At 44.9% G+C, this 12,508-nt stretch overlaps 1 protein-coding gene across 1 annotated transcript; it reads right to left on the bottom strand.

The window, feature by feature from the left end:
- Positions 1–2,145: 2,145 nt before the first annotated feature.
- Positions 2,146–5,660, bottom strand: LOC144113000 (uncharacterized). Its single transcript, XM_077645860.1, has 2 exons — positions 5,190–5,660; positions 2,146–2,178 (listed from the first exon to the last, which is right to left on the bottom strand). The coding sequence occupies exons 1-2, from the start codon at positions 5,658–5,660 to the stop codon at positions 2,146–2,148; spliced, it is 504 nt and encodes a 167-aa protein (XP_077501986.1).
- Positions 5,661–12,508: the final 6,848 nt, after the last annotated feature.

Raw genomic sequence — 12,508 nt, 5'->3', positions numbered from 1 at the left:
ATGCGGATGGTTTTGAGGAAAGGAAGGGCGCATAACTGGCTCTCTGGGTCAGTGGACGCCTTAATTGCGCTTTGAGATATGTGGCTGTGGTGAGAGATGTGGGCTGCATGCATTAGGGCTGACAACTGGCAGACGCGCGGCACTGCAGCAATAGGCCACAACGTTCATTGGGTGACCAACCTCTCGCGATCAACCATTAACTGCCAGGGTGGCAGGGTGGGCGCACTGCCCATCCAGTATGGAGAATGCACTAAATTCCATGCCGCGTTTGTTCAGCTAGATCACTTGATCGGGCAGCAGCCGCTCTGTGGCTGTGGAGCCCCAGCACAGCGACGGGGAAGTCACGTGATGCGTTAGTATTTCTGCGGCGCAGCAAGGACTTTCAAAGTCGAACTGCAGCCCACGGCGAAATCAGTGCCACTAGGCCAGTAAAGCTCTCGCTTTAAAACTGTGTGCAACAAAAGGTGGAATGTACAGAGCGAATAAAGAAGTAACACACAGGTGCAGTGTGTTGCTGCGGTTGTATGTTCCTACTTAATTTGTCTTTGGTGGTTCCCTTCCATTTGAGCACACATTATCCCCTCAGGGGGCGTCTGGAGCTTGCAGGCGTTGGTGAGTGGTGACACCACGGGTTCCCGAGCATCCGCAGGGACATCCCCGCACGGGGATGATGGGGAACAGTGCATCACCATGGACCCGAGCACCCGTGCTTCGCCGTGCGTGGCATCGCCATGTCCGGGGAAAAGGGGATTCTGGTGGCTGAGCCGATGCCGAGCATTTGGACCTCGGCGGAGGCAACACACCACTTTGGTCCCAGCTTCCTGTAGACGGCACCTCCAGCCTGACCCGACCGGGGGAAATCTGCAGTCGCCTTTTCCTATCCTCCCCTCCGTCTTTCGCTTTCCTATCATCTTTCTTAGAACTTTCCTGTCTCTTCCTCCCTTCTCGGTTTTTTCAATTTTCATAGGCGGCGAGAGTTAACCTTGTGTGGCCAACCACGCTGAATTGCCTCATATTTGGTTATAGCAGTGGTGTACAGCTGGCGTGGGCAGAACTTGTTCTAAAGTTCCTGTCCCGGCTGAAGAACAAAGCTTCCTCCCTGCTTACTAATGATCGCCCTCTGAAGAGGGGGCGGACCGATGTCGCATCAGTTTTTCAACAAAAAGAAGACAACTTTTCCTAAGTACCGCATCGTCCACAGTAAAAAAACAGAAAAGCCAGCCAGACAAATATCCCCGTTCCTTGTTTCAACAGTTCTTCGATTCCTTGGGCCCTCAGTACAAAATCGCAAAGTTGGCTTGTGGTGACCTGCTCGACGTTACTCAAATATCAAAGCTTGGAAACCTTGAAACTTTTGGAGATATTCCTGTCTCTGTCACAACACACAGATCATTGAATACAGTACATGGTGTCATCTCAGACAATGACTTTCTACACCTAACAGAGGAAGAGATGCTTGAAGGATTTTCTCCGCAAAATGTAACCAACGTCTATAGAATTACAATCCGCAAAGACAGCAAAGAAATTCCAACAAAACACCTGGTCCTGACGTTTGCCTCTTGCACTCTACCCGAGTCAATCGAGGTAGGCTATGCAAAAATCTGCGTTCGCCCATATATACCCAACCCTAGACGCTGTTTCAAATGCCAGAAGTTCGGTCACTGCTCACAAAGCTGCTGCGGCCGTAACACCTGTGCTAAATGAGCCTCAAATGACCACCAATCAGACGACTGCGATGACGAGCCACGCTGTGCAAACTGCAAAGGCGACCACGCTGCTTATTCAAGGTCTTGTCCTGCCTGGAAGAAAGAAAAGGAAATAATTACAATAGAGACAAAAGACAATGCCACATTTATAGAGGCAAGAAGGCGTTATGCAATGTCACTTGGCACTTTCTCCTTCACACGCCACACAAACTTCGCGGATGTGGTGCGCGGCGCACCACAGCGGCCTTCGGCACATGCCCAGCTCACAATAAGTGAGTTGGAGGCATAATCCGCACTCCTGGCAGATGCAGCGAAAGCTGCTATGCCACCCCCACAAACGGGCCCGCAAGGCTTCCCCCGTTCGGGAGAAGTCCACTACCCCCCTGCCCGTGGGTTCCCCGCAGAACTCCAGCGCCTCCACCGAGGCGATGGATACAACTCAAAGCTCGCAACGGCAGCGGGGCTCCCATGACTGGAAAAAAGAAAAAATCACGATAACAGGCCCTCAACAAGGAGGAACCTGATGTTCTGAGTACATCCCCTTAAAAATTTATAATGCCTTCAAGAGACCAATTTGGGACCTTTACTCAAAAATATTTTTAAAAAGTATAAAGTGTTTCGTCATGACCGTGAGCAGGCAAATTGGCTCTCTGGAGGCATTGCTGTTGTAGTTCAGAGCAGTGTTGCAACGCATGAAATCAAGCTCCAGACGAATTATGAAGCCGTTGTAGTCACTGTCATTAGCTTTAAAACAATTACCATATGAACAGTGTATTTTCAACCACACCTCACAGTAACACTCCATGACCTAGAAGCACTTTTTAGTCGGCGACCAGAGCCATATCTGGTAGTTGGAGATTTTAATGCGCACCTCATTTTGGGGGAGCAGACAGACGGACACTAGAGGCTGGGTTTTAGAAGATTTTATTCTATGCGACGACGTTTGCCTGCTTAATACGGGCAAACCCACATACTGCACTCCGTCCTCAGGAAAGATGAGTTGCATAGACTTCTCTTTTAGCTCTCCATCCGTTTTTACCGATTTTAAGTGGGATGTTCTTGATAACCCACCCATCATTCGAACAAAACCATGCCGTTGGAAACTGCACTTAGTGGACTGGCCACTATTTCAAGAAAAGGCCTGTCTGGAGAAAATATTTTTGGTTTATCTTAGCATTGACGAAATAAATGAAATTTTTACAACATGTATCATTGCGGCTGCACGTCTGGCTATTCCGCAGTCATCAGGACTAGTACTCCAAAACCACAAGGTTTGGTATAACCAAGATTGCAGAGAAGCAAAAAAGAATCAAAACAAAGCCTGGGGAACTTTCTGAAGATACCCCACACACAACGACCTCATAAATTTAAAAAAGGCAAGAGCAGAAGCACGACATATCTATCGCAATGCTGAAAAAACTTCGTGGAAAAACTACGTATCATCCATAAATAGTTCAGTTACACCAAAACAAATGTGGGAACAAGGCCGCAAATTTAATGGTAGCTTTTCTCCTTTCACAATTCCTTTTCTAATATCTCTGGATAGACAAACTTTAGCGAACAGGCCGACAAACTAGGCTAACACTTCTCCAAAGTTTCGAGCTCCTTACACTACACACAATTATTTTTAAAGTACAAGAACACAACTGAAAAACGACTGCCGACCAGTGGCAGTGCAAATGAACATTACAATAAATTAATTACACTACAAGAAATCCGTTCTGTACTTTCGGCCGGCGAACTGACAGCACCAGGCCCAGATGAAATTCATTATGAAATGCTTGCACACCTCTCCACAGATGCTGTAGAAGCTCTTCTGCGATTCTTCAATAAAATATGGCAGTCTGGAAAAATGCCAAAGGCGTGGAAAAACGCCATAGTTGTGCCTTTTCTGAAATATGGAAAACCACCAACTTCGGCTGGTAGTTACATGCCAATAGCACTTTAGAGTTGTCTTGCTAAATGTTTTGAAAGTGTGCTAAATATTAGGTTAATGTTCATCCTTGAATAGCGCAAAAGTCTTGATATATGAACTCACTATGGCAAATAAGTCCATGTATTCTGTACATGTTGAGGACCTTCAAATTTCATGCACATCTTCCAGTTTATGAACATGTGAAAGACAGGTACAGCTTACACTGAACAAACTAGCGACTTGGGCAGACCAAAATGGATTTAAGTTCTCTCCACAAAAAACAGTTGCCGTCCTTTTCTCAGTTAAAAGAGGCTTGCAGATTGATCCCACCCTGCACTTGAATGAAACTGTTCTACAAGTAAAACGAGCATAAATTCCTAGGTATAACTTTTGACAGAAAGCTCACATTCCTACCCCACATAAACACCCTCAAAAAGAAAGCTTCCCGATCGCTGAATATACTGAAGATACTCTCACGGAAACACTCGGGGTCCGATAGGTTATGCCTTTTACAGATCTACCGCTCCGTAGCACGGTCCACTTTGGACTATGGATGCATTGTGTATGGGTCTGCAAGACCATCATAACTCAAAAAACTGGATCCTATACAAAACCTGGATCACCAGTTTATCAACTGGTGCATACAGAACATCCCCCATAAACAGTCTATATGTCGAAACAAATCAACCATCTCTTGCAAACAGAAAAGCAATGCTTACCTGTGCATTTAGTAGAAAGACGACTGACGCCAACCAGGTTAATTTTCGAAAAACGCGCCGTTTCGGGACCGGCTCGGTCCCTTCTTCAAGGTGTGACTATAGGCGAGGCGCAGCTTGGCTTTTTAAGCCCTTGTGTTAAATACCTCCCGGTCAATGGCCGCAAACCATGGATGTAAGACGAAGGAAGTGTCCCCAGGGGGTGAATAATATTCCTTCGTGTCTGTTGTATGTGCCACGACTCCAGCAGAAGCCTCCTGCGCTGGTTAGCTTCGGTCTCCAGTAGAATAGTGCTGTTAAAGTCATCTTGAGAACACAGCGCTTGCAGACAAAGGACCAGAACAAGAAGGACACACACCTGTGTGTGTGTGTGTGTCCTTCTTGTTCTGGTCCTTTGTCTGCAAGCGCTGTGTTCTCAAGATGTACCCCAACCAACTCGCCCAGCAACAAACCTCGCTGTTAAAGTCAATTCGGTGGTCACATTCCTCGCAGTGTTCGGCCACTGCGCTGCGCTGACGGTTCATTTGTCGGACGTCCGCTTTGTGTTGCCTCATTCTTTCGGCGAAATTCTTCGTTTCTCCCACGTACGAGGCCCGGCAGACTCAGCAGGGAATCTTGTATACAACCCCTTGGGCCCTTTCTTTTGGGTGACAGTCTTTCGGGCTGGGGAGTAAGCATCCGATTGTGGTAGCCGGTTTGTGCGTTGTTAGCACCCCTTCTTTGCCGAGAATTCGAGCCAGCGTCTCGCTCACGCCTTTCACGTATGGTATGCAAGCACGTTTCCGGTTCTGGCATCTGCTTGCAGAAGGAATAGAGCTGTTTTTGTTTTTTCTTTTTTGCTTTTTTGCTGACGCTTCGGATGAATGAACTGGGGTACCCATTTTTCTGGAGATCGGAGACTACTCGGTTCTCGGTTCTTTTTTCTTCATGTGAAGAACATATGGTATCGGCTCTCTTCAATAAAGATGTAATCACAGATGCCTTTTGGGGAGTGGGATGATTCGAATTGAAATGGAGGTACCGTCCCGTGTGGGTTGGTTTTTTGTATACCGAGAACCGCAATCCATTGTCGTGCCTTGTGACTAGAACGTCGAGAAAAGGCAGACTGCCCTGCTGCTCACGTTCAACTGTAAATTGTATGGCCGGTTCAGTTGAATTTAGATGGATTAGGAGGTTTTCTACTTCTGACGTTTTCACCACACAAAAGCAGTTGTTTACATATCGAAGGAACAACTTTGGCTTGAGATTGAAGGTGGCAAGCGACCGGCTTTCGATGTCTTCAATGGTTAAATTAGCCATTGTGACCGATATCGATGCCCCCATCAGAACTGCCATGGTCCAGTCAAGGCATGCATGAGATTCCACAAATACACTTGTATTGGGAAGATGTTCGCCCTGACAGCTCAACATCGATTAGACCAGGGGCCTGAAACTCTTGTTGAGAAAATTGTTTCCCACTGGCCATAAGCTGGAAAATAAAGAGGTGGGGGGTCATTCACAATGGGTTTTTGGAGGGGGGGGGGGGTTGTGTGAAGAACTTGCATTTTGCTGTGTGTAAAATAAATTGCCAAGACCTTGTCAAGAAGAGGCTTTCGTTTTTAATTGCGGGAATCGCCTTTTCAGCTCTAAGTGTGCTGCTGGCTTCAGGTGCGCTCGGCAGCGATAAGGGATGCAATATCTGGCCTTAGATCTTGTGCGGAGTTAATTCGCGTGGTGGCTTCGAGGTGGTCATCCATCATCATTGGAATAGAGTATATTTGTTCATTTTCAATAAAGAGGAAGGGCTCGTACAAGCATGTGCTCCCGAACATGGCAAGATCCTTTTCGCTTGGTGCCATAGAGTTGGGAAAATTGAAAATTGTCTTGTATAAAAAAAGCGGAACTCTCGGGCACATGCATCTAATGTGGTGCTTGTTTGGAGTTCAGTAAGCTCCATTTACAACTTGGGCTCAACATTGTCTGCTCTCACAGTCTGGAGAGGCTGTAGATGTCTTGAAGCCAAATTTTGAATTCTTCCTCAATATTGCGAAGCAAATCTGCAAAAACATCGGAAGATTCTTGGGCATTGTGTCCTAGTGTCTTGAGAGGTTGAAAGTCATCCAGCTCATTTGCTTTAATGTGGTGTTGGCAGAGTTGTAATTTTGCCTGAAATGCAAACACCCTCGCTTATTTTCATTATATTTGTTTCCTATGACATTTTACGTTCCAGATGTTCAGGTGATCACATATGTCTGAGAAATGGAAGGGAACGAAGCCACTTCTCAATTGACAGGTCAGCAATTGGCTCAGTTTTCTCCTTCAGGAAGCTGACGATTTCTTCCTTGAGGTCCAAAAATCTAGTAATTTTCCACACCTCAACCAGCACACATCTGTGTGGTGTGGGATCTTATCGTTGCATTCTTACTCTTGTAACAGAGAGGCAAACAGACTGTAGTCGAGCGCTATTGAAGGAATGACATTCATTATGTCGTACACAATGTTCATGATAGATTTTATGTTCAATGTCTAGCTACATTGTGCTTCTTTCTGCAAGATGCACCACGAACTTTGAGAGATTCCGAGCCCTTCAAGCTTTGTTCGCAAACGTCTTACAAGACCGCTCCTGCTTCGAGCATTGATGGAGCACTGCGGTTGCCACACACCGTTTGCTTCTAACGCAAGCCGGTCCATCCAACTCCTTCAAGCACCGAAATGATGTCTGCCCCTGTGATGGTGCCTTCCATCAGGACAATGCCCTGTAGTTCTGTCTCGGTGAGATCTTTGCCTACATGCCTAATGAACATGTCACACTGGGCATTATCCGTAATATTGGTGCTTTCGTCAATGGCTTGGAAGCCATGACATTGGTTCATTAAGGCATTATTTTCAATGTTGTGGTCTGTTTCAGTAATTCTCTCCATAACCATATTTGATGACAGGCTTATCTTTTTTTAGTTCCTAATTCATGCTGGGACAGATAGCACCTGTGGCTTCAAGCATGCAGTTTTTCACAAACAATCCTTCAGTGTAAGGTTTTGCAGTTAGATGGAAAATTATGAAGCTTCCTCTCAGTTTCTTCCACTGTTTTGGTAGGCTTTTGGAATTCCTGTTTTCTGAGTGACTTCTTTCCAGGTATTTCCTTGTATTTGTAATGAGATGGAACATGAAGTCGCAACATTGTATTTCTTTGGCAGACAGTCTGATTGCAGATCAAACAGCCTTGTCCCGCGACTCTATGAAAAAAAATTGTTCAGTTTCGCTCAGCTAAGCATGGTTATGCAAGCGAAATGTATTATGTTTGGGTGCTGTAGTTTAACCCAGGCTAGGCTCATAAAGAGGAACTCATTTTGCATTGTTTAGCATCATATTTTGTTTTGAGTTGAGTTGAGTTTAATGGCGCATAAGCGACTAAGGCTATCATGCGCCAAGCTCAAGGTATAAGAAATTGTTTTCTGTATAATTTTACAAAGGTATAAAAAATATATGGGTGTAGAATGCCTAAAAGGTAATACCCTTCTGCCCAGTATTGAGAGCAAAACAGGATATTAAAGGTTTCAAAGGAGGCTGGTTACCCTCATCAGCCGTCCTTGGCTGGGCAAGGACTGGAGGCCCCCAACCAATCAAGATAAAAACCTCAGCCCTTTTCTCAGAATGCAAAAGTGGCTGAGGTGCATCAGGCAAAGTACTGGGTCATGTTTTACATATCTTTAAGAACACCAGCTTCTGTTAAAAATCTAAAAACACAGGACATGTCCACAATTGCATTTTCACCTAAAATTAGTGATGGATGAAAAGGGATGCGTTGGTTACAAAACGGAGAGAAGCACTTTTTCCGTAGCTTTTCTAGTTTAGAACATGAAATTAAAATGTGACTCACTGTAAGTTCGTCTCCACATGTACAAACTGGTTTGTCTTCTTTTGTTAGCAGGAAGTTGTGAGTAATGTGTGTGTGGCCTAGCTATACGGAGGTGACAGATAATGACTTCGTTGAAACGTTTCTGATGCACACATGACTTCCATTCACCGAGCACTGGTTTTATTAAGTGTAGCTTGTTATTTAATTCGCTGTCCCAGGAGGACTGCCAAATTTTCCTTGCCTTACATTGTAGTAATTTCATACAATCTTTATAGGGCACATTTGCATTCTTTATTAGCTTGCCACAAGCTTGAGCAGCACACAAATCTGCTCTTTCATTGCCCTTTATGCCGACATGACTTGGTACCCAACAGAGTCTAATGTTTTGTCCTTTTGCTATGGCTGTTGTAATGTTGTGTATAAGGTCTCCAAGCAGCGGAGTTATTGCATTTCTGGAATGAATGGCTGTAAGCACACTTAGCGAGTCTGAGTAAATAATACTGTTGGTGAGGTTCTCATTTACTATTTTTTCTATGGCTACACAGATAGCGTAACATTCCGCAGTGAAAATTGAAGCACACTTGGAAGTCTTACTATTTTGTACCAATTCCCGTGTACCGCTGCACTTCCAACGTAAGTGTCTGTTTTGGAACCGTCGGTATAAAAGGCTGCGTAATTACTGTATTTTTCTTCAAGTGTGAGGAATTCTTGTATGATATGTTCTTGCGGGATTTGTTTTTTACGGAAGCCTGTAAGAGTGAGATCACAGATCTCCGGAAAGTTGTACCATGGCGGAAGTGAACCTCGTCTTCGAGAAATGCTTGGCAATATGTCTAGTACGCCAAGGTTCTGACATGTCTTCGAAACGTTAGAGCAGTGGACGGGTAGCTTGCGGTTTATTGTTAAAGAGTACTCTGGATGGGCACTCTGTAGCGATGGGGTAACAGATATGTTTGTGTAGTGAACGAATTTTTAGAATGTACGAGCATGTGAGCATGGCTCTTCTGTCTGTAAGTGACGGCTCGTTGGTTTCAACATAAAGACTGCTTATAGGTGACGTCCTGTAAGCACCAGTTGAAAGGCGTAAACCTGAATTGTGCACTGGGTCGAGTCGTTTCAAATAAGATGGTCTTGCTGAACCATATACTATACTGCCATAGTCTAAGCAGGATCGTACCACAGAGCGGTAGATTTTTAGGAGGCTTGCCGTGTCAGAACCCAAGTGTTTATATGAAAGGACTTTGAGTATATTCAGTGATTGGGAAGTTTTCTTTTTTAATGCATTAATATGAGGCAGGAAAGTGAGTTTTTTGTCAAATGTTATACCTAAAAGTTTGGGCTCATTTTTTACGGGCAACTCGGTGTCGTTCAGATGTAGGGTCGGATCCGCCTGTAATCCTCGTTTTAATCAGAACAGAATTGCCACTGATTTTTGTGGTGAAAACCGGAAACCATTTTTATCTGGCCATGCTGCTAGTTTATTTATTGTCAATTGTAGTTGTCTTTCACATGTCGATACACTGGAGGATGTGCAAGCTATTTGAAGGTCGTCTACATAGACCGAGTGCATAACGGACCTTGGGATTATTTTCGTAAGAAAGTTCATTTTCACAACAAAGAGAGTTGTGCTTAAAATGCAGCCCTGAGGTACTCCGTTTTCCTGAATGAAATTTCTCGAAAGGGTTGTACCCAGGCGGACATGAAATGAACGATTAGATACGAAGTCTTTTAGGCAGTTCAACACTCTTCCTCGAATGCCAAGCTCGGCAAGGTCTTGAAGAATCCCGAACCACCAGGCCGTCTCGAATGCCCTTTCTAAATCGAAAAATACAGCGAGACAGTGTTGCTTAATTATGAATGAAAGCTTCTCGAACAGTATTTTCAAGACGGACTAGGTGATCTGTTGTGCAGCATCCCTTTTTAAAACCACACTGATGGGCATCAAGAAGTTCACAGGATTCAAGAAAAAACGTTAATCTTATATTAAGGACACTTTCAAAAGTTTTTGAGAGGCAACGAGTCAGGGCTATGGGTCTGTAACTACTAGGGGAGGTTGGGGGTTTTTCAGGTTTAAGGAACGGTACAATAATAGCTTTTTTCCAGGCTTCGGGTATTTTCCCTGATACCCATACTTTGTTAAAGAATCTTAAAAGTGTCTCTACAGCAGGCTTGGAAAGATGGGCAAGCATTTTATAATGTATTTGGTCGGGTCCTAGAGCAGTTTTCTTACCGGCAGACAGTACAGTGCTGATTTCTTGGAGTGTAATAAGAGTATTATATTTTGCATTAGTACCTACAGCGAAGTGCTCCCCCTGTATGTCTGCCTGTTCCTCTAAACTCGTTTGCGTGCCGGGTGTTGTGAGAAGAGAAATTGTGAAAGGTGAGTAGCGGCCATTTAATTTTCGAACTTGCTCCCACATTTTTTTTGATGTGGTTGAGCTGTTTATAGAAGAGACGTAAGTTTGCCATGATGTTTTCTCGGCCTTGCGCCGGATACGCCTCGCATGTGCTCTCGCCTTTTTGAAAAAGATAAGGTTCTCATGAGTTGGGTATCTGCGAAAGACTCCCCAGGCTTTATTCTGTAGTTTTTTTGCCTCCTTGCATTCTCGTGTGTACCAAATTTTGTGGTTTTGGCACACCACTCCTGTGGATTTAGGAATTGATACATGTGCAGCAGGAATGCATGTTGCGAACATTTCATTTATGTCATCTATGCTGTGGTTTTCTAAAATTATATCCTGTAAACTTGCTTTTTCTTCAAACAATGCCCAATCAGCTAAATGTAGTTTCCAGCGCTGCGGTTTTGTTGGAATAATTATTGGCGAGGATGAGAGACCTATTAAAACAGGGAGATGATCGCTTCCATATGGATTGTCTAAAACACTCCAGTTAAAATCGCTAAAAACAGACGGTGAACTAAAAGACAAATCTAAAACACTCATTCTTCCTGAGGATCGGGAACAGTATGTGGGTTTACCCGAGTTCAGCAAACAGACATTAGTGGATAGAATAAAATCCTCGATGAGCTGCCCTCTAGCGTCCGTTTTCTCGCTTCCCCAAAAACGAGAATGTGCATTAAAGTCGCCAACTACCAGGTATGGCTCTGGTAGCTGATTTAAAAGGCCCTCTAAGTCAAGGAGTGTTAATTTCAACTGTGGCTCAATATATGCAGAGCACACTGTAATCGTTTTATGTGCAAGCAGAGTGGCTGCTACTGCCTCAAGTATTGTTTTTAGTTTAAGCTCACTAGCCGGGACACCGTTTTTGATTATAATTGCCACACCTCCTGACAGCCTGCTCGCCTGTTCTCGGTCGCGGCGAAAAACAGCATAATTCTTAAGAAAATTATTGTTTTGAGGCCCTAAATTTGTCTCTTGTAGACATAATGCAACAGGAGCATGTGCTCCTAGAAGATCTTTTATGTCACTGTAGTTATTCATAAGTCCTCTACAGTTTCATTGCATTATGAAAGCCATCTTAATTTTGTTTTCCTATGTAGTTAAAACTAGATCAAGTTATTTGTGGCCCTTTGATTCGGGGTCTGTCTTTTTTTGACCGATCCAGAGAGCTCTGCCGACCACCCGACGTGGATGGCACGGGGCTGCCCTGGGTCGTGTCCATCGCCTCTGCAGAGGCGCTGGACGACCGTGCGGAGGGCACGTGGACATTAGAGTTGGACCTCGACCTGTGGGAGGAGGTCTTGGGGGCCACGGACACGGGGGTCTGCCATCGAGGCCTCTTTTTGGGTTGGCGGGGTAGTGTTACCTACTCCACCTGGGGGCGCGGATGGCCCCACCACAGGCTCACTGCGAGTGGCCTGGGCAGGTGCCGAAGCCTGTTGTGGTGCGCCGCGCCCACGCACCACATCGGCAAAGTTTGTTTTGGCTGTGAAGGAGAATGTGCTTGTTTGTGTGCATCGCCTTCTTGCTTCTTTGAACGAAATGTTTTCAGTAGTTTTGAGTGTAATTATTGCCTTTTCTTTCTTCAAGGACGGACACGCCCTGGAGTATGCAGCATGGTCTCCCTCACAGTTTGCGCAGCGTGGGGCGCAGTCGCAGTCATCAGAAGAGTGATCTTTTGAAGCACATTTTGCGCAAGTTTTACGACCGCGGCAACTCCCTGAGCCGTGGCCGAACCTTTGACAGTTAAAGCATCGTCGAGCGTTAGGAATGTAGGGTCTCAGATTTATTTTTAGATAACCCACTTCAATTGAGTCTGGGAGAGTACTATGTGCAAATGTCAAGACTATGTGCTTTGTTGGTATTTCTTTGCCTTCTTTTCTTATTTTTATCCTGTGGACATCAACAACGTTTTGTTCAGCAAGCCCTTCTTTGAT

This window comes from Amblyomma americanum, chromosome 1, assembly GCF_052857255.1.
Source record: "Amblyomma americanum isolate KBUSLIRL-KWMA chromosome 1, ASM5285725v1, whole genome shotgun sequence".
NCBI classification, from domain to species: domain Eukaryota; kingdom Metazoa; phylum Arthropoda; class Arachnida; order Ixodida; family Ixodidae; genus Amblyomma; species Amblyomma americanum.
The sequence above is the reverse complement of the archived record's forward strand: the minus strand, read 5'-3'. Positions and strand labels throughout refer to the sequence as shown.